Source organism: Ischnura elegans, assembly GCF_921293095.1.
Source record: "Ischnura elegans chromosome 13 unlocalized genomic scaffold, ioIscEleg1.1 SUPER_13_unloc_1, whole genome shotgun sequence".
Classification (NCBI taxonomy): Eukaryota; Metazoa; Arthropoda; class Insecta; order Odonata; family Coenagrionidae; genus Ischnura; species Ischnura elegans.
The window spans coordinates 15,058,545-15,084,763 of NW_025791657.1; the positions used below are offsets into that span (position 1 = coordinate 15,058,545).

Genomic DNA, 26,219 nt, shown 5'->3' on the forward strand with positions numbered 1-26,219 from the left:
AATTCTTAGATCCTGTTTTTTAATACTCCCTTGTCAGAAATAATTACAAGTCTTTTCTGTGAAGAGATATATTCAAGCACTGAAGAGCACTCACCCACAGCCTCCGTCATAGACTCCATGGCCATTGTGCAATTCAGAATCAGCTCTCCATTTTCCGTAACAGTAGGCTGAAAGTAAGCAGATTTCAGATTTACCAAAAACAATTGACAACTCTAAAGTAATAAAAAAATGAAGCAAAAAATCTTGTATTCTTGTGACTCTGGCGAGAATACAAAAGCAAATGAAGTGACAGAACCAAAACTAATCCTAAACACAGTTCAATCATACACTGTCCTAGATACTAAAATGCACACTCCTTTCGGGGGAAAAAGGGTGGGCCAAAAGAATAAACAAAATGCTAGGTTAAAATATTGTGGGGCAACAGGTCTTCTTCAGAGTTAGTTTTTCCATTCTTAAGTATATATGAGATTTCTTCGTGAATCTTCTTAACTGGGGGGAAGTCATGTGGGATAAGAGTGTTACTTATCGGCTCTCCATCATGGATGGGCATGACCTCCTCGGCTGGCTCCTGCAGCATCTTCATTAAACATGGGCTGAGAGAATATTTAAGTCAAGGCGTCCTGGGTTGACCTTATTCCTCTTGGTCCGGGAAATCTACCATTCAGCTCTCCTATTTCCTCTTCTTCGCCACTCTTCACCTCACGGTCTAACCTCCACGATTCTCTTCTCTTTCTACCTATCTTCAAACTGACACGCAAGACAAAATAAGCTGTTGGGCATAGCCTTTTGCGGCAACACAAAGCCACAGTCGATTTGTCTCCTGAAGCTGAAATTCGTCCTCATTTCCTCAACCAGAGAGTGTTAGTTTTCTGAGGTCGGGGCAACTGGAGGAAACTTAGGAAGGAGAATGGAATCCTCATCATGGGGAGGGGGGTTTCACGAAGCATGTTCTCACTTTGTAGTGAGAAGGGGTGCAGATTCCATCACCCTACATTCGGTGCTCACAGGTGTTGTTTGGAGTGAGGGGATTGGGAAAAATGTGGACATTTCACTGGTCACGTACACACCACGGAAATACCCCAAAATTGGGAAAACGGGGAATCGTGGGGGGAGGTGGAAACACTCAACACTCCATTCATTCTTCACCGTATACGCACACACACAGGACACTGAATCAGCTCTCCTTGCCTTTTGAACGCTAATGAGTCCACAATTAGCATCATTAAAGACAGAGATACACGTATATAGAAATAGCTTTGTGAGTTCACAGAAAAACAATGATTCCTATTTATAGCATTGATAAATATCTACACACCACCTCAGAATATACTCTTCTAGGATGTTCACATATTACAGCTTCTGTTATACATTTAAATGCGATAAATTTTACAATAATCAATCATAGTACTTGAAAAAGAAAAATCTCATGTTATCAAGAATATGTAGGATAAGTCACAAGTAAAAGATCAATACTACAGTGTGAACGAATATTTGTCTCATGCCTCAATGTGACTGAGATTAAGGTGTAATTTGATATGCTTCAAGATATTGTTGCCCTTATTATTGCTTACTTTGACTAATTTTCTACACAAGCAAAATGTGTTTGTATTCGGTGAATTTTATCTACTAGATGTTTTTATCACTCATTTTACTATCTACTAGATGTTTTTATCACTCATTCTACTATCTATTAGATGTTTTTATCACACACACAAATTGATGTATATTGCACAAAATCTCATTTCTCTTATCTGGGAATAAAACATGGTAATCAAGTATCCTATGAGCAACAAATTCAGAAGCTCCGAAGAAAAATTACATCTACTTGTTTTTTTATTCTATTACAGATACTAGTTATTGATGTATAATTGTCAATTTATTATAGTGAATTCTACCTGAATGTGATGTTTAGTATCCTCATCTGGGGCCCTAGAACCAATTATAAAATAATCTTCAAAATTCATAGGAGGATAGTGTAGCTCATAGGTAACATGTTAACCTAAACAGCATAACTCACTCTACTCCAAAATTCGACTATATTACCTCACACTTGTGTGTTCATGTATGCTGCAAATGTTTGTGCAAAAAGATTATTTATAATTATGATGAATTTCTTCATATGAACTTTTTTTTTCTTTGTTCGCTTGTACTGATTTTGTATATTACATACTCACTGACATGTCCTATATTTGTCCAAACAAATCACTGAACCAATATAAATATCATTATTTTGATGATTACCTGAATAGAGGCTTGGGACATGAGGTCATTTGTGGCCCCATCAGTGCTATCACTGTGCACATATCCTCCTCCATCATCACTAAACTGATCTGCTTTTACACAAGGGGACCCACATGCTGCCATGCCACTCTGATAGAAAGAGAATTAACACTTCCTTGACATGGGTTTTCACCAATTGGTACAAGAAGCAAAAAGATCACAACCAAAACATCAAATGTATGCACATATGAAAAATTCCCTGGATAGCTATTCAGACTACAGAGAGAGGAAGGCAGGATAAATTTATTGACCAACAAAATATGGGCCACCATGTTACTCTGCCTTTTCAAGTAGGCATAGGAAAATCTTTTGAAGAATGAAGAACAAATTTATCAGCAATATTTTGAGACATCATGGTCTCATGACATCATTCATTGGCAATCAAGAGTTTTTGTCAACATGCGCAGACAGAGTACAAAAATGCTGATTTCATCCACTAATGGTAATCATTACATTTTGCTTCAATCAAAGTTGAATATACATCATGCTCCATCAAAATCAGCGGAGAAATTCATGTTTGATAGATTTGGCTAGAAACTGCATCACCTTATTGCGTGACAATACAGCCAACCAGAACATACACAACAGGATTTATGATTCACCATGAAAGCTTTTTCTCATTTGGAACGATTTCACCAGGGAATCATGATACAAATCATTGGGGGTACCCAGCCACACTACGATCGGTTATCTATTGATCATGACATCACAATAACACAGGGTGAGAGTACCAAATGCTACAATAGGTAGCATGAATTTCACTTGTCTTCCTTCCATTTTGAAGGCACAATATGGAAGGAAAAGAATTTCAATATGACTCTTCACGGATGCGAGGCTTGGATGTTGAGCAGCATCAGAGAATTCTACAGTAGAAGCATTCTTAATATGGTGCAGCCAAAGAATGATGAAGATAAAATGGATCGACCATGCAAGTAACGAGGAAGTGCTAAGAAGAGCGGCAGAAAAGAGAATTCTACTGAAAACCCTTAGCAGAGCACATAACTACTTATGTTAGTTGAAAACATAATGAGATACGATGGCCTGATGAAAACAGTCGTAGAAGGACTGGTGGAAGAATAGTTAAGGCTATAAAAGATGTAAAAGAGAAGAAATACGCCCCAATGAAAAGGTTAGCGGACAGGAAAGTTGCCTCAAAGATATCTTAGGACTTATGAAGATGATCCGTCCTTCTGTATTGTGGTGATTGGAAGACAGCATGGTGTTTCTATGCTCACATAAATGGGAAATGCCATGACGTCACAATCCTCAATTGCTCAGTGAGCAAAGGTGAGTGATCAGAGCAGCTCTATGCCCCCATTCTGTTCAGAACAATGAATCATTCATTTTGAATTTTTTCGTCAAGAACAACACATCTCTATGATAGTAAAAAAAAAACCTTTTGCGCCAATGGGCCAAAACTTTTGAGACTTTGATTACCTTAATCTCCCTTGAAAAAGAAACCAGAATTGGCCAGGAAACATTGGGGCCGCCGAAAAATTTGCAAAAGCCACATAGCCCAGAAGCTTTTTTTTCAACTTACATGACTGACTGTGAAAGTTCTAATGAAGACTTACGACACATCTCAAGTTAACTTATTCACATTTGACAAAGTTAGGGTAAAGGTTTTCCTTTTCTAGCAATTGATACAGGAAGATTCTATTGAGGAAATACTCCTGTAATCATGTTCCAATTCCATATTTGATGAAGGTAGGGAAAAAGTATTGTTATTATCGTGAATGATATTGGAATAATACATGGAGGGCTAAATTTGTGTAACAGCAAAAATGTGCTTAAAAAAGCAAACGTGAACTTACCACGTCGTCAGTTGCCAATGGGTCTATAGCATTACTTGAAATTCCATCTGGATTCGGTGTTTTCACCACAGGATATTTACCTTCACTGAGAGGGTCTTCATTCTCTTCTTTCACAGTTACCTAGAAGATAATGCTGGGTGCCAATCAATGGGGGCAAAATAAAAATGTAAATAATTATAAATAATAACAATAAAGCCTCCTCTTTCACCTGGGACCACTCAACCTAGCTGAAATCATGCTTGCACAAGACTTTAGTGACAACCTAAAACGAAATGGCTGAAATGACCAGATTACTCTGCACACCTTGGTGTGGAATGCTTCTCAATGTGCTAGCCACAGTAAAAGAGGGTAAATTCTTCACCTTCCAACTCACATTATTCCATCCTGTAGAAGCTTTATTTATATTGCAATTTATAAGGCGTTATAGCTTGCATTAAAAATGTCCACAGCACAACAATAGGGACAGAGAGATTAGTGTTTTTCATTATTTTCAAAGGAGTGCAGTAAAACCCTCATTATCTGTGAATCCACATAGTGACAGAATTAAGTCTTCTGTGCTTCAATTCTGAATCATGAAAATAGTCTCGTATGGCCGTAACACACGGATCAAGAGTCATGACAAAAAAAAATACTGTGTTGGTTTACTGGAATGGAAGAATTCATAGTGGTGACCAATCCCAGCATCTCAACTGGAAACCCATTACAAGCACTCAGCTAAGAGGAAGCCTTTGCAATGGATGAAGGTACTTTGCTAGGGTTTCTTTGATTGAGGCATGTGCACTAACACAATGCAAAGGAAACTGTGAGAGTTGAAGGGAGCTTGCAAAAGTTCCTTTGGTTGAGAGAGACGCATTCACTCTACATAAAGGAAACATGTTTCCCTCATGTTTACACTATTTGTAAAGTAATCTTTTGTAGATTCAATTACTAAATTAATAAGTTCATTTTGGTCCTTTATTGAACTTTCCCTGCTTATAAAAATATTATGAAAGGTTAATTAGGACAGGAGTCGTTTATCCGCCTCCAGACATAACTAATATCCACTACCAAGTTTTTCGACCATTTGTATGACCTCCAGCAAGGATCCCTCTTCCAAACCGTGTGCACTATTTGTAAATAGCAGTGTTTGAACGGAAAGTATGTTGTGGAAAACTCCCTCTATTTATCTTTCTTATTTGACTCACCGATGCTGATGACTTTCATGAAAATCGCATCCTCATGGAACAAATTAACCCATTAAATCCCAAGCATGTTAATAACTAAAAAATTCCAAATATTTTGATAAATTAGCGATAAAACAGACTTAAATAAGGCAAATTATCGATTTTTATATTTTTATTGTTTTTAGTTTGCCGTCGGTGAAACGTAGTGCATACGCAACGTTGGGAGTTCCCCTGGTCAAATGAGTCATTTTGCCTTTTTTTCGGAACTCTTTTCTTTTTGCAAATAATTCTTTTTCATTATAACCCAAACATATAATTAACCAAAAATATTGATTAAACTTTGTATTGCTCATGAAATTTAGAAGAGCAATCAGTATGTAGATGAATATTGCACTTTTGGTAATCACTAATTTTCTGCCTGCTACAAACTCGGCATCTTCATCGTGAATGCTTTCGTCACGATCAATATTGTGGCCAACATTGTCTTTCCTTACTGCATTTCGCTAACTATTCATTCCGTAATGTCCTATATTATGGCAATTTTAGTTACTATAAGGGTAGTTGTCTAAATCGAAACTTGAAGCTTGTACGTGGTGGAAGGCTCCATATTATCAATAACAGACAATTTATATCACCTGCAAAGTATTTATAAAAATTTATAGTATTTGACCGGTTTCGGCTGTTACACCGTTATAAAGTACAGAAAATATAAAGCAACCAGTCAAATAATAGGAATTTTTATATTTCGAAAGTATCAAAGTGTCTCCTATTGAAAAGCCAAGCCAACTCAAAGAATAACGCATTCTTTTTACCAATCATACAATCAAAACAACCTTACTTTCCCTTGGACAGTTCCTTTTGAGTGCAAGGATAGCAACTTGCGACTCTGTTATCTCTCACACTACAAGGGATTCTTTAGTCATAATTGGGAAAAATCCCATTTGAGACAAAAGTATCAGTAAAAAATAACTTGAAATTATATTCAAAATACAATAAGTGATACCTTGAAACTTCAATAACTTTTGCCAGGCCAACTACAACCCTTTCCACTAAACTCAAAGAGGTATCAGTTTTTTCAGATGGTCATCCATAGACAGAAAATTTTCCCAAGGAAGACATCATTCTCCACAAATTAACCCCAAATCTTGCTAGTTTTTCTCTTATAAACATTTTAACGGAATGGCGGCCAAAATATGGCATCATCTTCTCGCCAAAGATAATTTATGAGAAATTGCATCAAACCGTAGAAATATTTGGTTGAGCTCGCAAAGTATGGACGTATCTTAGAAAACTTATCCCCTTTGTCCAAGCTTCTGTTACCAACCAGGCATATGAACATTTTAGGTTCAACAAAACGCTTCAGGGACATCGTTTGACGCACAAGAGGAACGCCTTTATCAGCGTCCTTACTCCAGTAATATTTTGTAGCTAAGGTGTGATAACCACTAAACATCAGAACGGAAGAAATACCACACTACTGCAATATTTTCTGAGAATTTCACGCAGTATGATCACTGGCGATAGTGAGCAACTCAGGCTGCAAATATGGGTTCAGGTCATTTGGAGGGAACAATTGTTTAACAGACAACCACAGATATAGTAAAAGCAGGTGGAACAGAGCATTGCCCCTTCTAGATACCGTAATACCCATAAAGCCCTTTACCTGAGTCAATATACCAAGAGATATTTTTCTTGGAATCCCAGTTCATTCATCGTCACTCATAGTTCTCAAAAAATTCTTTCGAAATGGCCTGCGCCTTCATTTGGAGCCTTACCAGCTCATTATTGTCAGCTACCAGTGACCATGAATTTCTCAGAAAATACTGCGATAGTGTGATCCCTCTTATCTCTCCATTCATTTTGCTCACTTGCCAACCCTCGCTGTGCACGGAGACCCATTGGTGCCGGGATATCCCCGCCCAGCCTAACTATGCTTTTTACTCTCCCACTACCTTCCCTTTGAATCCTAGTCAACAACACCATGTAAATACGACTTTAAGATCTATTTGCTAACCCTCACATACTTACTTGCTTTTGGCATACTTGTCAACTGTGGTAAGCAGATCGTTCTTACCTTAGGATGCCAGTACATCTTGGAATTGCAGACGCCTACAGAAATCTGGACATTTTTCTGGACAACTCTATAGCAAAGTTTTTATGCACCTTTTAGTGTAGGAGGCAGTAAATTCCCACTATAGCGCAAGTAAACGCTGATTTAATCTTGCTCGATACGTGAAATTAAAAACATCTAACAGTCACAACTCGGCGAAAACTCACCACCTGCCAAACATCCTAGTAAGGACCCTTCAACACTTATGTAGATGTATATTTAGGACTAAAATACTGTACAATTGCCTAAAACTTACGTTTCACCATAAAAAGGTAACATATTCTTTCTTGATAAGCATTTCATTTTGCAGTCCAAAAAGAAACAATCTAAACGACTACCGCCGCGGCGCATCGTTTACCTAGATTACCGGGGTTCTCCCAACGTTGCGTGAACGCAACACTTCGTTTATTCTTAAATAATTTAAAAACCACTCAGTCAAATTCACCTAAATTGTTGCAATGGCCTAAAATACAAATGCATCATTGTATTTGCAGAGAGATATAATCATCGAGTGCCTCAAATTTAACATAATATGCAAACTTAGAAGATAGCCTAGAATAACGACTTACATATCAATGAAAAGGTCATTGCAAAAACAAAAGTTATTAAAATACTTCCGTAGAAAAATTTATAACGTTTTAGAAAGCATTGAACTACCCTTGTTTAAAATATTAACTACTTATCAACAACAAATAAGGAGAAAAAAAATCGCAAAGTTTGCGTTGCGTTCACGCAACGTTGGGATGAAATGGGTTAATATCTAACTAGCTGATACAAATACATAAACTGCTTGAGAAAATAAGGTCCACATAAAAATATACAAAATCACAGCACTATTAATTTTATTGATCCAACTAATAAAATTGACATTATTTTTCAAGCGGCCTACTTTTCCTCTTATCCCTTTTTCAATAGGGTGCCGTCCTCTTTTTTCACCTCATGGCATCTGATCTCTCTAGTCACACAAGTGAAGGTGACTTCCCATAGAAAAGCATGCATTCACAATGGGCAAAGCCACTTTCTTATTACTACCGAGTAAATATCTACAACTTAGGGTCACTAAACTCAGGTTTCACGGTGGATGAGAATAAAACTTACCAACATATTACCTCCGGGTTGTTGGGAGTCTTCCACAGGAATGTATATTTCAGTCCTTTGGACTGAGCAAGTGAGATGAGAGGTGCCTTGCATCACATCTTGAATGAAGTCTTTTGTGTCAGCAGGAGTCCCCAACTCGTCATCAGCTGCATCACCCCCTTGGATACTCTGTGGAGAAAGTAACTGTGATAAACTATTCACCTCCTTCAAAGTCAACAATTGAAGCATACTCTTAATATTGATGAAAAAGGATTTTCAATGTGATATCCTGGCATTTGCATAAAAATTGACATGTATCTCTTAACAATAACTCAAAAGCTAAATAGCTGCTGAAACCAAATTAGGCAGGATGGTACTTGGGGTGCGGTCCAATGAATGCTACTTTCGCTGCCAGACGCTACCAACAGAAGTGCTCCGGAGCTCCCGTGCATATGCGCTACAGGCACTACGAGAATTTCTTTTTGGACCGGTCAGGAGCAAGGTCAAAATGGCGGAAATGAACGAGAGCATGCAAACTGGGATTATGAAATTGAAGAGATGGTTTTAAATGCAAATTTAGGCAATTATGGTCATTGAATATTAATAAATATGTTCGAATACCATTTAAATGAATTTTATTTTCCAGCATCGAGGTTCCACAAAGTAAAGCAAGAAACTTTGAACCGTATTTCTCACACCTCCCCGTGCCTACCCCTTCTAATTGAAACTCATTACCCTAGTAAAGGAAAAAGTAGGTACTCCACTGTTTCCTCACTTGAAACATATTAACTTATTATGGCTAAAAACTATTATAAAACATTAATCCATTCCATTTTTATCCTATTTCTCTTCAGATTTTAATTTATGGCATGAGTTGATGTGTCGATATATGTTCTACCAATCCTTTCTTATAGTACATGTCTCTTTTAATAATTTTTTGTTGCCTTTTGAATGTAAAGGTTGCTTCCAGAGACATTTGAGTTCATTTTGGGGGAGATACGAGAATATCTGCTGAGATACAGTGCTTACTATATATTTATTTAAATCACTATTAAATTTACATCTATTTACTATGTGAGTCTACTCCGTTACTTTGCAGTCACATTTAGAGAAAGAAGGCGTCCACATTCTTCGTCCAACAACTGCAATGCTAGTAAGCTCTCCATTGCCTCAGTGAATTCCCTTTGAATTTCCGCCAAAAAATGACTCGCTCCTCCGCTGACCCAAGTTTTCAGGGGAGCGTCTGGAGCAAGGCGGGAAACGGGTGTGACGTTTTCAGTGATGTCACACCTTAACCTGTAGCGCTCCGTAGCAAATAACGGACTGCCTGGGAGCTTGTCGTGGCGCTATGAAGCATTGGTAGCATTCAACCGACCGCACCCTTGGTATACTAAATAAGATCAAGCAAGCAAAGATTGGTTTGCTTTCGCTGAATGTTAGTTTTCACGTCTACCGCTAGAGGCCCATAGATATAGAAGGCCTCCAATCAAGGCATGTTCCAAAATTCACCGGCAGAATTGTCAATTGCTTGAATTTTATCTGGCATAATATCTGTCCGTATTATGTCACTCAGATGGTATCTTTAATAATAAAAAGGATGTATGAACTATAAGTGCTTCCTTCCTCTCATCTATACACCAATCATAGATTTTTGCAATCGGTCCATGAAATTTCATCTCCTCATTTCAGAAGTTTTGATCATTATGGAAACATCTGCTAACAGCTGTTGCTATCTGGAATACAGGATATGGACTTTGCACATCATATTCTCACAATCCAAAAAATATCTTGATCTGCTATTTTAACATAGAAGGTTAGAAACAAAACTGTGTACATTGTATACAATTTTATATGTACATTGCATACAATTTTATACAATGCATGAAAATGTGTAAATTGTATACAATTGTGTAAAGCCAAACTTGTGGACAATGTACACATTTTGTACGCAAATTGTATAGAGTTTTAAACAGGAAATCCTGTATACGTTCTATACAAAATTTTTATTGGGGGTTGTATCACTTATTATTGTTTTCGTACTGTTGATGAAGCAAGCTCGTGATCCACATATTAAGCTCGAATTTTAATTTCTATTCAATTTGTTTAACTAGTTAAATATTCCTCACTTATGCTACGGTTATTTAATTTAAAAAAGTAGATATCATTTTATTTTTGGCTATTATTCCATTTCTCAATATTTGATTAGTACTTTAACCTCATAAAAACAATTAAACACCACAATGCACACATTTTCTGGGTTGCAATACCAAGGGGGCGTTCCGACTCACGCATCAACGCATGACCTTGATGCAGCTGTTCCGAAATTGCATCAAGACATTGATGCACTTACGCTGATGCATTATTAGGAACGACTTGATGCAATATGAGCAGGAAGTCTTCTGCCATTTAAAATACCCACAAGACCCTTAAAGAAAGTTGTGGCATTAAAAAATCGATAAAGATACAGATTTCAGTATAAAGGGCAACTTCGATTGGTGAAAATATTTAATGAGTATTAATAAAGTATGCATTAGCACTCAATCATGGTTATTTATTGCTAATCCGGAATACGTCAACTTAATTTTTTATCCCCAAAAATGACAGCAGTTTGTTGACAAAACTCTCTTGGGCTATACTGGCTGGAATCCACAAGATAGTTTTATTGACAATCATCACTGGAAAACCTCAAGTCATAGATCAAGGGTGGTTTATCCGAGATGAAGCCATAATTTAATGTTATCTTTAGGGCTGTATCCTTGGGTGGGCAGCGCACTGATGATACGGGTAGTGAGTAGTGGCAATAGCCAAGCATATTATCGGAAAAAACAGTAGAAGATGAGTTATGACCCAGCACACTAATGATGCAGGTAATGGGTAGTGGGAAAAGCCAAGCATGTTATCGGAAAGAACAGTACAAAATTAGTCATGACCGTACGTCACATGTGCATGGCATGACTCATCCTTTGCTTGGTAGACCTACTCCCCCACCCCCAGCAAAGCTGGTAATCCGTCACTTTGCATTTGTACTTCGACCAGTAACCTTGCACATTGCCTCCCTTGATCGCTTCCTGTACATTGACTTTGCACCTTTTGGACTTCCTTAACCCCGATTTTGACCTGGCACCCGTGTGGACATTCTATTGGAGTACACTCTCCTACATGAAGGGAGACCATTTATTAGGGAACAAAATACACCAGTAAATGATGAACTGCATTTCTTCATTACACCATGGGTTATGTAACCCCATATTGGGGTGATTCGTGGACAGCTTCCAACATATTAAAATATCAAAAGTTAGATTTGAATCTAAAATCTGATTTACTTGATGAGATATGATTTATTAGTACTAGGATTTACCGTAAAAGATAAGGCAAGTTCACTACAATGCATGTATAAAACATAAGTGGGAATAAAAACGGCTTATTTTGAGATAAGAATACTTGCTTCAGTCATTAGAAAGTTTGAATGGAATGGGTTACCCTGCCAGTTAACACCAGTGCATAAGCCTAGCCAAAAGAAAGGGAATCCTGCGGAAAAGTCACTGTACTTTCAATACACAGCCCCACTGGGAATCTACGCTCCTACATTGAAGGAGGACAGCTCACTGCAGGGAAAAGAGTTGAGCATTGCCACTCGTAACGCTAGAGCTTCAGGTCGCTTGCACCCCCACGCCCCTCCCTTGCAGTGAAGGCATGAAAGTAGGCAACTAGCCAAAGTACCAATAAAAGTAGTATAAACATGGCCTACACTGTTTGCTCGTAGCCCATACATGCCCACTTCCTTTTGTGCACTATTTAATGCTAAAATGTGCCGGTTACTAACAAGCATCTATGTGACGCATTTGACTCCTATATGATTGGTAGATTCTGAATATCACAGGTATTTTATGTCATCACATGAATGACAGCATACGCATGACACATTATCCGCCACCAAGGTGCCCCACGTGCCCGCAGAAGGGCTAATAAGGTTTAGTTTATTGGTCCCAGTATTTTACATAGTTAAACATAAGAAAAGAAAACAACAACACACATGTACAACATAAAAAGGAAAGACAGCTTGTTTTAAGATAAGAAACCTTGTTCGAGTAATTAGTAACTCTGAATCGAATAAAAAACCTTTAAAGCTGTGCAGAAAGCAAAACGTCCTATCATTTACAATTATAAATGTTTAGATTTTTACCTACTATCTCCTTCATCCATTAAACCTTTTACTGCCAGCCCATTTCAAGTGGGATGTACAGAGACTTCCAAGGCTCTTTTCCAGATTCAGCAACATTTCAGATTTAAAAATATTTCACCTACTTAACCCTCGAGCGCCCACGGTTGCATACACGCAACCGAAGTTACAATGTCGCGAATACAGTCCCTGACGCCACAACGTAATTCTTATCGGCTAATGAAACTACTACATTGTGCGTAAGTGTTCTATCTACATGTTCCAATGATTTCTTTCGGCAACCAGTCGAGCACACGGCAGAAAAGGTGGCAGACATAGCTCGCGGTGCAGTCTACGCTCAATATGGATGTATGCTTCGTGTAAGTAGAAGTCTAATTTTTATTCCTTGTATTTTCCGGCACATATTTTGCAATACTTTGTTGACAGATACTATAATGATACTAACTATATCATTTTTTGGCAAATTAATGACTATATGTTCAAAATAATTGGTCTTGATTCATGCGGTTGCGTATACGCAACCACGGGCGGTAATGGTAGCGATAAGAATTTTTCTCAAATATCGGCGATTTTTTAAATTATTATGTCATCGTGCAGTTTTTAATATAAGTTTCACAGCTATGATGTGTATATTTGTTTAAATGTTTAACACAACAAAGAAATATTTTTGTGCATATATTGGGAAGTAAATTATTTATAGGTTCTCCCCAATTCTTGATGGATTATTTACTTCATACATTTCTTATGATCTTTTGAAAAATGAGTATTATTGATTTGCATTATTAAAGACAAAGACGAGTATCATTATGCATTAATTATAAATTTCAGTGATATTACATTGAAAGAAGCTCTTGATATCCTTGAAGCTGATGATATTGATGGTGATTTAGATGCCATTTACATAGAACCACCGGAATGAAACATCGCGTCTGATGAATATTCCGCAGAAGAAGATGACGCCGGCAAAGTTGACAATTTATCTGGTCGACAATTGGGTGCAGGTGCTGAGGTTGTTTTCCGCAGGATATCTGGCGACCTTTTACCTGATATTGGGACTGTGCCTGCCGTCTTTTGTGGAGAGCAGAATTACAAATCCGCAACGCCGAGTGAGTCAACTACTGCACATAATTTGTCTTTGAGTGACAGAAGAAACATTTACAAAAAGAAAAGAAAATGTGTTCATAATCAAGAGGACGTTGTTTGGGAGGAAAAAGACAAGTTATTTCCTGCCCCCTTTTCCGGAACAAAATTACTCTGAGTTTAGTAATAAATCATGCGTAGAAATGTTTGAATTATTTTTTGATAGTGATATTTTGGAACATTTAGTGACCGAGAGCAATAAATATGCGCTCTTCCTAAATTTGCCACATCAAAATATCGAGAAAGATGAGCTCAAAGTTTATCTTGGAATTCTTTTGCTTTCGAGTTATCAACATTTACCCAACAAGAGAATGTTTTGGGAAGAAAGCGGTGATACCCGTTGTGAAATGGTTGCTGGGACTATGCGACGTAATCGCTTCCTAGAAATATGTAGATCCTGCATTGTGCGGATAACAATAGTCCAATTACAGGTGACAAAATGTGGAAATTGCGCCCTATTCTAGAGAAGTTTAGCCTAAATTGCCGCAAACATTTTAGACCGGTACGAGAAATTGATTATGACGAGAGCATGATTGCATATTATGGCCGACATTCTTGTAAGCAATTTATTCGCGGAAAACCTATCCGTTTCGGGTACAAGACGTGGTGTCTGAATACAAAAACTGGCTATCTAATTGATTTCGATGTGTGTCAAGGTAAGAATCCTTTTGGGAATAATGAATATGAAACAGAGTTTGGGAAATGTGCTGCACCGATGATGGTAATGCTAGACCGTCTATCTGAGCAAGCAAAAGGCCTGCCTATTAGTCTATATTTTGACAACCTTTTTACTAGTGTTCCTCTCCTACAAAAACTAAAAAACCGGGGATAAGGTGGTACGGGAACTCTAAGAGAAAATAGAATCCCTAAAGACTGCCCAGACGGTACAGGAAGTTTTCGTACCTAAATACGAGGGTGGACAATCAAGATACAAAAATCGCGCTTAGGAAGTTACTTAGAAGGTTTTGTTTCTTTATTTCCTTTAATGACGAATAAAGATGCAAGAGGACTGGCAAATTCATATGCATCGATAAAATTGTATCTCATCGATAAAACTGTATTCGGTCTGGGACTATTTTCTTACGCGGGTGGTGCCATCTGGTGCCATATCCTCCTAGAAAGATCACATGTCTTCACAAGCTAGCACAAGGCGTTGGAGATCGCGTCGTTTACGTAACGTCTTACCACATTTCAGGGATTTTTGTGGTTAAGTTTGTGAAAAATAGAGTGTCTGGTGATAGTGAAGTTTCCCTTATTCTTTAATTTCATTCACTGGGCTTCAGAAACGTGTTTGTGAGATATTTTTGTTAAAAATGCCTTTCGTGTGTTTATTGTCGGGATGACGTAATGGAAACTCCGGGACATGGTTCAAGGTTTTAGCTTTCCAAAAGATCCTGAGTTGAAGAAGAAGTGCATTTGGGCGATAAGAAGAAAACATTTCACCCCTACGAAAAGCTGTGAGGTATGTACTCTTTCTCGCTGTAATTATTTGGATGTAATTTTAAGTTAGAAGTGGCTTCGGGATGTTGATGCATCCCGAACATCAACATTCCGAACTATTCAGTACTGAAGTACTATAGTACTATTCAGTACTAAAAATGGTGATTCAAAATATTGTAGCAGCAATTCTTTTGAAAAGTCTTGCATTTTAGTTGTCTTTTTTGTATTAATTCATTCGGTAAACGTGTGGTTAAAGGAGAAACGAGGAATAAGCTGCCAAGTTTATAGGTTCGAATATTGCTTCTTAGCTTGCCCTATGGTGTATTACACGTCGGCTTTCATCATTTAAAATTATCTTATGCTATAGTTTAAAACAATAAAAATATCAGGCATAAAAATATTTACTATATTTACGAGCCTAGTAATTTGATTTCTCATGCAGAAATACCAAAAATTGGAAATGATTTGACCTAATAAGTTACATGGTATTTTATTATTTATTAATTTTAGATGTCTGAGCTTCACATCGCACCTTGTGATACCAGAAAATAATCTGTGGCCTTGGACGAGAAGACGAGGAGAAAATTCTTGCTGAATTGGAGGTGCCCAGATTGGAGGAAGGTACCATTGCTTCACTGTTACCTGTCGCCAAGAAGACAGACATTGTGGCAGAAGTGACATATTTGTGGATGTGGATTTGATTTGTGCAAGTTGGTGCAGTGATAGTGCACGTTCATCGGAGAAAGTATTGACGATAGTTTGTATGTATCGACCAGTCCTCTTTTAAATAATTTTCTATTCGAAAGAGAATAAGAGTAATTATTTCGCTAAATTAGATGTGGGATAGAAGAGAAAATTGGAAATATTATTGTGGTTGACAATAGAAAATACATAATATATGTATTGTATTTCTGTGGGTTTTTTCTTTCCTGCCTCTTTAAAATTTCTTGCGGTGGTGACTTCATGCAAAGTAAGTATAAAATCGGAGGTGTGATCTAAGAGATAACATGTTTTATTTTACAAGTGTTTATGCTGGTGATTTGGCAGGACTTTCATATTTTTAATAGGGTGATACATTTACTGCAGTGACCTAGGGACTTTTACTCATCCCAAATAATTTTTTAAATACTTTAGCGCCTGATATGGGTAAGTTTTAGTAGCTGAGACTGAACTATACGTTAATTTTTGCTTGCATTTTGATGAATTCGATCATACTAATAGCAGATGTGTCAGCAATCCTGTTTCATCGGCAATTTTTATTTAAAAATTTTATTTCGTCAGGCTTTAGGGTAAGCTTTTTAATGCTCGTGGGCTATGTGATGTCTTATTTAGTGTCAAAATTAATAAGAATTTACTCTCATTAACATCTCAAGGTTTCCAAGTAAGTACGAGCCACTTAACAATGCTGGATGCTGGGGGTGCGTGAATTAGCCATGAGAATCTCATTTTTCGCAGAGTTATTTAAGTGGCCGAGTAAGTTTTGTAAGTTCTCAATGGGTAAATAATACTATATCATGAATTCTAATTACCATGAAAGACTCACGACCGACAAAGTTTTGTCGGTTGTGAGTTTTTCATGGTAATTAGAATTCATGATATGGTGTTATTTACCTATTGAGAACTTACAATTCATAATGATTCGTATCAAGGTTCTCGCTACGGTCGGTAGCTATCGATTGTGTTGCGTTCGATACATTTTTCGATCGTGCGAATTACGATATATCTCATGTCGACCTAATCGATTGAGATTAGCCTGAGTGCCGTGTTCCTGCGCGCTTCGTATCCAATCGTACGTGCTTAGTAGCGGACATTCACATGCTGCGTACGCGCTTCGTCGACAGGCCGCGAACGGAAATTATCCATTGACGAAAAGCGACGAAGCGGCATAGTATCCCCTTAGTCAATGGGTACTATGTACATACGAATTAGATACGGAGGGTTCTGTGCCGTCTGGGTGCCCATTACCATCCAAGGGTGAAATGAAAACGATGATTCGGGGAAGTTATGCATATCGTTGTGAGACAAACTCGGGCGTAATTGTGTGCAAGTGGGTAGATAATTCAATTGTTACTGTTGCTTGAACGTGCCATGGTATTCACCCTGCAGAAAAAGTGAAACGCTGGTGCAAAAAACTTGGTAAACGCATTGCAATACAACGGCCACACATGATTCGAGAGTACAATACTTTCATGGGAGGGACTGATAGAATGGACGATAATATAAGCAATTGCCGAATCGCTATGAGAGGGAAAAAATGGTACTGGCCAATTCTAACTTGGATCATTGATGCTGCGGTCCAGAATGCATGGGTTTCAATGTGGCATTCAGGGCAGGCTTTGACGCAAGTTCAATTTAGGAGAAGCATTGTCCAACATTACCTTCTGAAATATGTCCAGCCTTACCAGAAAGGAAAACGAGGGAATGTAAGAAATAGAGCCGCTAGAGAAGAACTGCGATTTGACTCGATTGGCCATTTTGTAATCGTGAATGGTGATAAGAGAAGACGTAAATGTGCAGGAGAATGTTGTAAAACAATATGTCAAACATCTTGCAAGAAGTGCAATGTCGGTTTGTGCGTGTATTGTTTTGAAAAGTACCACCTTTTTGTGAAGAGTTCTTAGAAATTATATGTATTTTGTACCATTAGAATTAATTACTGGTTTATTTTATGAACAATTTGAAAATATTTGTGGCACAAATATATATAAATAAATGCTGCAATTAGTTTGTATGGTTCAAATTTATATAATAAAAAATAAATATTTACAACTGGTATATGCTGCCTATTTTAGATTATGGCGTTTGACACTCGCTGACATGGGGAACGCCCACGGTTGCGTATACGCAACCCATATTTATGACAAAATAATGTTATTAATCATTAAAAATTATATGTATTCCATCGCATGAAGTCTATTTAAATAGAAATGACTCAAAATTAATACATTTATACGAAAAAAAATCTCTGGTCGTTCGAGGGTTAATTTTATTTAATACATCTAGCCTTTTTTTCCAATCCTTAAGATATAATTACATCTAATAACCATAGACACATTATGGAGGTTTATAAAAATTACAGCCATGGAAAAGGCCACAATCACAAAAAAGAAGTGAAATGATTCAGGCAAATAAATCGGCCCCCCGCAGTTTTTTCTCAAACAGAGAGAGCCGATATATCGTCCAGGTGGCAGTAAAAGGGTTAACTTAATTCCATACATACCTGGGCATTCTCTTCCAGAGATGGTTCCTTCTTCGCCTCAATCAGTGTCCACTCCACATCTTCCACCATGGCTCCTGTGCCCTGAGTTTCCACCTTTTCCCCTTGGGAAGCAGTTAAGGTTATGGGCTGACACATAATGCCAAATCATCATCATAGATGGTTGAGATACAAAAGAAAGAAATGCTTTTGAGAATTTATCTCACAAATAAAATTAAAGTTCATTAAAGATGGATATTTCATCCATGCTACCCTACAAGAATCCTCAAAGTGAGTAATATCAACATTTTATAATGTTTATGCTTATGTTCATTAAATTTACTACTTTATTACAGACTTAAAACCTCTTCTTTGCATTGCACGCCCCTTCAAAAGCCACGTAATGAATCTCAGGGCAATGGTTTCTGGAAATGTAAAACTCCAGATGTAATACTATTTGTAATAGGGCATTCTATTCAGAGCACAAATTTAATAACACACATTCATGAAAAATTAATATGGTCAATACAGGAGAATAATTTCCATTGTTTTGATTTATAAGTGAGTATATCAAACATTGTGACATATAAAAATAAGTTACTCAGACTAGATATAATGGGAGGCAATTCCAAGTTAATGAAAAAAGTTATCTTTAAAATAACTCCTTATAGGACAAAAGATGCTTTATATCAATGGGAAAATATGAAGGTTTATTTTCCCCAACTAGAGGTACTTGAGGTGTTTTTACTTCCAGGGACTAAATAAAAATTTTATAATGTATATTGAAGTGGAATGTCATTAGTTTTAGCAGAAATAACTGAATCCTTAACAACGTATTTGCTCAAAAGGTATACAACAGTGCTTTCAAGGATGTTAAATTGTTTCAGGTGTAAATGAAAATATATCCATGATAAGTATAAAAAACAAATGATAACCTCACCACTTTAAAGTATAACTCCACTACTGACCATGGTTTCATCACTGTCATTTTCACTTCTCATAACCTTGAAAACTGACTGATGTGTTATACTACAGGAAGCATAAAAACCAGTGATGGATGAAGCGAGAAAGAAATAGTAGAATAGTACAGGCACAGAAAGCATTCCACAAAAAATAAAAATTCCCTCAAAGCTGAGAACAAAAATACAGAAGTAAGGAAAAAATTCATCAGACACTACATATGGAACATATTTATAAATGGTAGTAAGGTTTCAAATTTGACAACTGCAGAGAAGTCAAAAGGGGAAGCTTTGGAAACGTGTTGCTCCCAAAGAATGTTGACGATACAAACTTTCACTAAGTAACAAGTATGCATGAAGGAGTGGGAGAAAAGATGTCTTCCAAAAACCTTAACTTAATTGGCCATATCATGAGATATGACCTTACAAGAACAATCGACAGACAAAGAGGAGGAGAGGTGGACAGAAAGAAGGGGAAAAATGGCTGTAAATGTATTTTATATGTCAGGTTATTAAGGATAGACAAAAGGAAGAACATACACATGAAAAAATAAGCAGATGTGAGACAAGAATTGAGGAATCTATGAAAAGAATTTTAATGAATATGGATTTATGATGACAACATAGTTCATATGCAATTCAGGTTCCACAGACAATAAATTCTACATAAATAGTATTACCTGATTAGAAGAGTCTTGATGCATCTGTTTACTTGTGGCAGCATCAGAGCAATCATTCACCACATATCCTTCTTCATCATCGCTAATCTCATCATTTTTTACAGAAGAGCACTTGTACGTTAATGGATCACTCTATTGGAAAGAGGAACACACTTTGATACACATTTTAATCCATTGGTGCACAAGCAAAAGTGATCATGAATGAAGCTTGAATTACAGGATTTCTGTAGTAAACAAGTACATAATCCCTGATGAACTATTCTGGCCTCTTTGTAGAAAATATATTTACTTAATCAACCAACAACATTTGGCCAATTAAGTTCTCATACCTTGAATACAATCTAATGAAATCCTTGGCAAGACAAAGGCACATCTTTATTGGGATAATCTTGAGAGTGAGTAGCTCTTAAAATTGTGGAATTCCTCTTTCATTATAACTTATTATAAAAAAGGAGCAAAGCAAAGGGCATGGATACCTAAAAAATTATAAAAATGTAAGAATAAGCAAAATATATAGATTACATTAACTGTGGAAGGGTTTAGAGACTATGAGCAAAAGCAGCAGATAATTGAGTCAAAGTAAATGAAAATCAGTTTATGTCACTTACAGCTGATGTCTTTTTGCAATCTACTTGCACTGCTAACGTCCAACACCCCATTCAGAAATGGTAAAGCAGGACAAATCCGTAGTCCTTGTTATAAATTCCTGTTCACTTCCAGCAAAAAATACAAATATGAAACAATCTCAATCCTGTGACCATCAATCTCTCATAAGGAATGAGTTATTTTTTGGGATCTGGCTAGCAGCTGCATCATGATTTATTTATTTAATCCAGTCCAAAAACAGCACGAGGCCAATTACAGAGGACTACAATGACAGGAGAAACAATTTAATAATATGAAGCAATGTAACCAATAATGAACAAAAAAATATTCAACAGTATTTACAAAAAATAACAAAGAATTGTAAATTTCATCGGGTGGTGTAAGGAATAGGGGAAAATTATGATAGTGATGGTGCAAGATGGATGAGGGATGAAAAAAAAGGATCAAAATTTGGAACATAACATTTAGCATAGGAGTTAATGGAAGAAGGAAGTCTGAATAGAAAAGAAAGTTTAGAGACAGAAAGGCGGGGGGTGAAACAATGAAATAGGTCACTCGACCTCGTGGTTCGTGAAGGAACACGAAGTGCAAAAAAAGAAAGAAGGTCAGATGATCTGTGTTTGCCATAAGTGATATTTAAGAAGAGTCTCTGGTCATTGAGGATATGGTGATCAGCTAAAGTAGCAATGCCAAGAGAGGAATCAATCTTATTGAGGGAGAAGTTACGAAAAGGCAAGTGGCGGTACAGACATTAGAAAGGAAAAAACTCAAAGTGCGTTCTAGGAGCTTTCATGAAGAAGGTGGGGTCGTAGACCAGATTTGGCTGCAGTAATCTAGGACCGAAGAGACACAGGAAAGGAAGAAGGTGCGTAGAGCAATCAAATCCAACACCTCACTGTGGCAATACATCATTCCCACCAAAGACATAGCATGGGTGGAAATGGATTTTAAGTGTTCACGGAAGAGCAGCTTAGAGTAAAAAATAACCGCTAAATCCTTCTGAGAGGTGACTGAAGGAATTTGATTTCCAGATAATCGGTAATTTATACTCGGGATAGACTTTGTAGGGTGAATGGTAGGATTGTAGTCTTGGCAGGATTAACTTTCAGACTCCAAATCTCAGACCTTTGGTCTATGGCATCAAGAGCCTTCTGCAGAGCAAGGCAGTCTCTTGGGGAATCAATCTGTTTAAAAATTCTGCAGTCATCCGTGTATAATAATATTTTACAATTGGTGGAGGAGACTATGTTAACCAGATCATCTATGCATAAAGCAAACAGTAAAGGTCCGAGGACACTCCCTTGTGGGACTCCATATGGTGCCATCAAAGAACATGACCCATTTACTATAGTGTGTTGTAGCCGGTTCTGAAGGAAAGATGATAAGATAGAAATAAAATTGCCATGGACTTAATACCGATTGTCTAATTTCAAGAGCAGTAATGACACCATGGTAATTCTGTTAGAGAGCATCAAATTCAACAGTACTCAGTAAAACTCTCAATTCTTTACCCCCCTTCTGCTCTGTGGTGATCGGAAGTAAAAACTGTGTTTCTATGATCATAAAAATAATGACTTCTCAGTGATGTGATGACAGTGCACTCACTTGCTCAGTATACAAATGTGAGCTGTCAGTTTAGCAAAAAACAGAAAAACTGTTCATTACAATGAATCATTCAATTTAAATGATTCATTCATGAAATGTATTCTGTAGTTGGTCATTATTGATCAAGTGAGGGAGAATGCTTTACGTTTCTACTGCGAAGGGCTGGTAATATTCCAAAAAAGAAATGACACTGTGCCGTAGAAAAACACAACTATGCAAGTTCAATAAGGGGAAAAACAGTACTGTACAAGGCAAGAGTACACTCACCAAGTCATCACCGGCCAATGGGTCTGGGATATCAGTGGAAGTTCCTGTGGGATCTGATGTGTACAGCTCAGGATAATTCCCTTCATTCTCATCTTTCACTTGAAACTGGAAGATAGTAATGGGCTTCACTCAATTAAAGAAAAAATAATAATTATCTCATTCGATAAACTTGATTGTTTCTGGCTTTACTTTGTGAAAATCCATTCTTAATAATAAAACGTTATTGTACTTTTCCACACGATTTAATTAATACGACCGGTTTCGTCGCAGAGGCGACATCATCAGGTACAGAATCCGTTATAATAACAGTTATTTTGTTCTTGTTTATCTGGTTGCTATTACGTTGGTAGGGGAGGGTTGCGTTGGGGTTGGAGCGTCACTCAGCTTCAGGGGAATCTCCAAGAGCGGGGAATAGTTTACAAAAATATTTTCATTTGCTAAAATTCCATTTTTTAAATGCTTCCTTATCTCCAACTCCTCCAAGCAGTCCATCCTTCTTCCCTTTCCCTCAAGGTGGAGAATTTCCAGAACAAAATTGCTCCTGTGGTCACTCTCCCATAGATGTTTCGCAAAATGCGATTTTTCTAACTCCCCGTTTCTCAAATGCCTTCCGTGTTCCTCTGCTCTTACTCGGAACGAACGTCCAGTCTGGCCTATGTAATAGGTCTCACAGTCACTGCACTTGAGTCTGTAAATGCCACTTCAATCATTTAAGTCAATTTTATCTTTTGTATTGCATAATAACGCCCTTAAATTAGATGTGTTATAATATGCTATTTTAAAGTCTTCTCTGGGAAAAAGGTTTGCGGTTGCCTGTGAAATATTTCCATAATAACTCAGTTTGCACCAGCGTTTCTTATGCTCATTATGAATGGATGAATGGTATATCATTTTCTGTGCCCGGAGGGAGTATTTCTTCCTTAACAATTTATCTATGACACTTTCTTCGTATCTGTTTTTAACTGCAATGTTTTTGATGGTTTTGATTTCCATGGCGAGGTTCTCAGCAGAGAGGGGGATGTTGAGTGCTCTGTTTAACATGGCATGAAAGGCGGCTAGCTTATGAGAGGGGTGGTGGCGGGAGTCGGAGGGGATGACATGGTCGGTGGTAGTCTCTTTCCTGTAGATTTTGAAGTCGTAGCCTTTTTCCGAGGTTGAAATAGTGATATCGAGAAAGTTGATACTATGGTTGGATCCTTTTTCACATGAGAACTTTATGTTTTTGGCTTGTGTATTCAGTTTATTCAAAAATATGTCCAGTTGCCTCATAGTACCAGTCCATATGGCAAACACATCGTCAACGTACCTGTACCAGCAATGGATAAAATTGGTGTTCACTGAATCTTCACTGAAAATTTTTTCTTCAAACTTGTCCATATATAGTTCCGCTAAAAGCGGCGATAAGGAGAAGAGGATTTTTTTATCTCATTCGATGATAAAAAAATCCTCTTCTCCTTAACACCACTCCAGCTGGCCAATGTACTAATGATATTCTTGCCACTCACAGATCAAACTCCAGAATATCAATGTTCCACAAGGGAGGGGGAGTTATGTCACAAAGAGCGTGTGGTTTGAATGAGAGTTTTGGCCACTTACAGCAGAGGCAAAACAGCTGGAACGATAGATCGAGGTTCAACTGTACATTGAATTGTCTTCATCTTTTCTTTACCCAGGCTAATAAAGAGGTGCCACAACAAGCTGGATCCTTCATTGAAATAAAGGAGGAAGATGGTTTAAAACAAAAAGAGGGCAATAATGAGACACATCCCAGTTATAACCAAGACAAATGGATTGAACAGACATTTCACACAGTTATCAACAAGTCTACTTCATCAGGTACGTGCAATTTCTATCAGAATATTTCCGGTGTTGTACACGTGATATTGACTGAAAAATATTAGTGAGTAAGCTTTCTGCCTCATACGATGCAACTGGTAAAGCCCTCAACTGACGGTTGCATAACTGTGAGTGACTTCCCGTAAATATACTTATATTTATGACCAACACACCATCTTCCTTATAGAACCAAGAAATTTGTACGAATGAAGGTGGTTCAAATCAGGTTTCACTGTGTAAGAGAACATAACTTACCAACTCATTGTCCCTGGGCAGTACCAAGTCTGGCACAGGAAGGTATATCTCAGTGGTTTGGGTTGAGCATGTGAGCTGTGAATTGTGTTCAATTACACCTTGAATGCAGCCCTTAGTCTCCGCAGAAGGCCCGGAATTGTCATCAGCTGCCTCTTCTCCTTCAAAACTCTGCTGAAAAATTAGCAGTGAAAAAACACTTATCTCCTTAAAAATACATAAATGGGATGCTCTAAAGTAAAAAAAGGATGTCAAACATACTGTCTATGCTTTCATATAAAAATGGAGTGGTGTCAGCATGCCTGTTAATCAAGTTTTCGGTCTGGTAAATATGGGTCTCTGTGGTCGAATAAGTGATGTCTCAGCTGCTGGGAAGAAAATTCATGTTTGTGCTTGTTGATGATTATTCCAGGAAGCCATTTTGCTATTTTTTTGAAATCCAAAAGTGAAACATTTGATAGATTCAATGAATTTAAAGCTTGGGTTGAGAACAGGACTGATAAAAGGATTAAGGCTGTAAGATCTGACAATGGTCTTGAATTACCTAATCAAAAGTTTGATTAATGTTTAAGGGTACATGTAATAGAGCATCATGCTAGCACCCCATATACCCCTGAACAGAATGGTGTGGCAGAACGTGCTAATCGCACAATATGTGTAATGACTATATGCACATTGTTTGACACAGGCTTACCAAAGGGTTATTGGGTGGAGACCTGTAACACTGCAGTCTACATTAAAAACCGTGTACCACATACAGCTATTCAAGGTAAGACTCCACAAGACTTGTGGGGAGGAAAAATGTCATCATTGTAACATTTAAGGGTGTTTCGGTGTCCTGCATACGATCATGTTCTTGATCAGAAAAGAAGTAAGTGGGAAGCTAAGGGGAAAAGGTTAATTTTGTTGGGTATTGTGAAACAAGAAAAGGTTATAGACAAATTGATCAAAATAATCCGTCCAGAGTCATTAAAGCAAAAAATGATTTCTTAGAAAAATATGCGAGGCCTAATGTAAGGGATGAAAGTGTATCCAATAAGGGTAAGAATGATGCAGTGCACCATTTTTTATCACTTTTTCCTAGGAATGAATCTAGTTTGCCTTGAAATAATGTTATGTAAATTGGGTTTAATGAGAGTAGAATGAAAGGACCAATGACAGAAAGTCAAGGTTGTGTTTTGGATGGGGAAGTAAACTCCAATAACGATTTCCTTGGTACTGAAAATTGTGGTGAATCCATTGAAGTCAGGGAATCCAGTATTGAGAGGGAGAGAAAATACCCTTTAAGAAATAGGACCCCTAAACTTTACCCTGACTTTGTACCTTCATTTTAGCTTCAGATAGTTTTTTTAGTGGCAAGGATCCTATTTCAGTCGATGAGGCCTTGGCTGGCCCAGAAAGGTCATACTGGAAAAGGGCACTGGATCGGGAAATGCAGTCCTTTAAGTGTAACAAGGTGTGGCACCTGGTGACCTTGCCAGATGGAGCTATAGCTATAGCTTGTTGAAACTCAGTTCATATTATGGCCTTATCACAAAATTCTTGGAGCCAGGAGAAGGCCTTCAAATCGTCCCATTCACAGAAAATTCTCGTTACCCCTGGAATATCATGCTC

At 37.5% G+C, this 26,219-nt stretch overlaps 1 protein-coding gene across 1 annotated transcript; it reads right to left on the reverse strand.

Moving 5' to 3' along the window:
* Window positions 1–5: 5 nt before the first annotated feature.
* LOC124172099 lies at window positions 6–25,934 on the reverse strand. The gene is made up of 8 exons (XM_046551506.1): window positions 25,929–25,934; window positions 24,609–24,779; window positions 22,518–22,622; window positions 20,040–20,171; window positions 18,425–18,550; window positions 8,466–8,633; window positions 4,095–4,214; window positions 6–167 (listed from the first exon to the last, which is right to left on the reverse strand). Exons 1-8 carry the CDS (start codon window positions 25,932–25,934, stop codon window positions 6–8), a joined length of 990 nt encoding a protein of 329 aa, XP_046407462.1.
* Window positions 25,935–26,219: the final 285 nt, after the last annotated feature.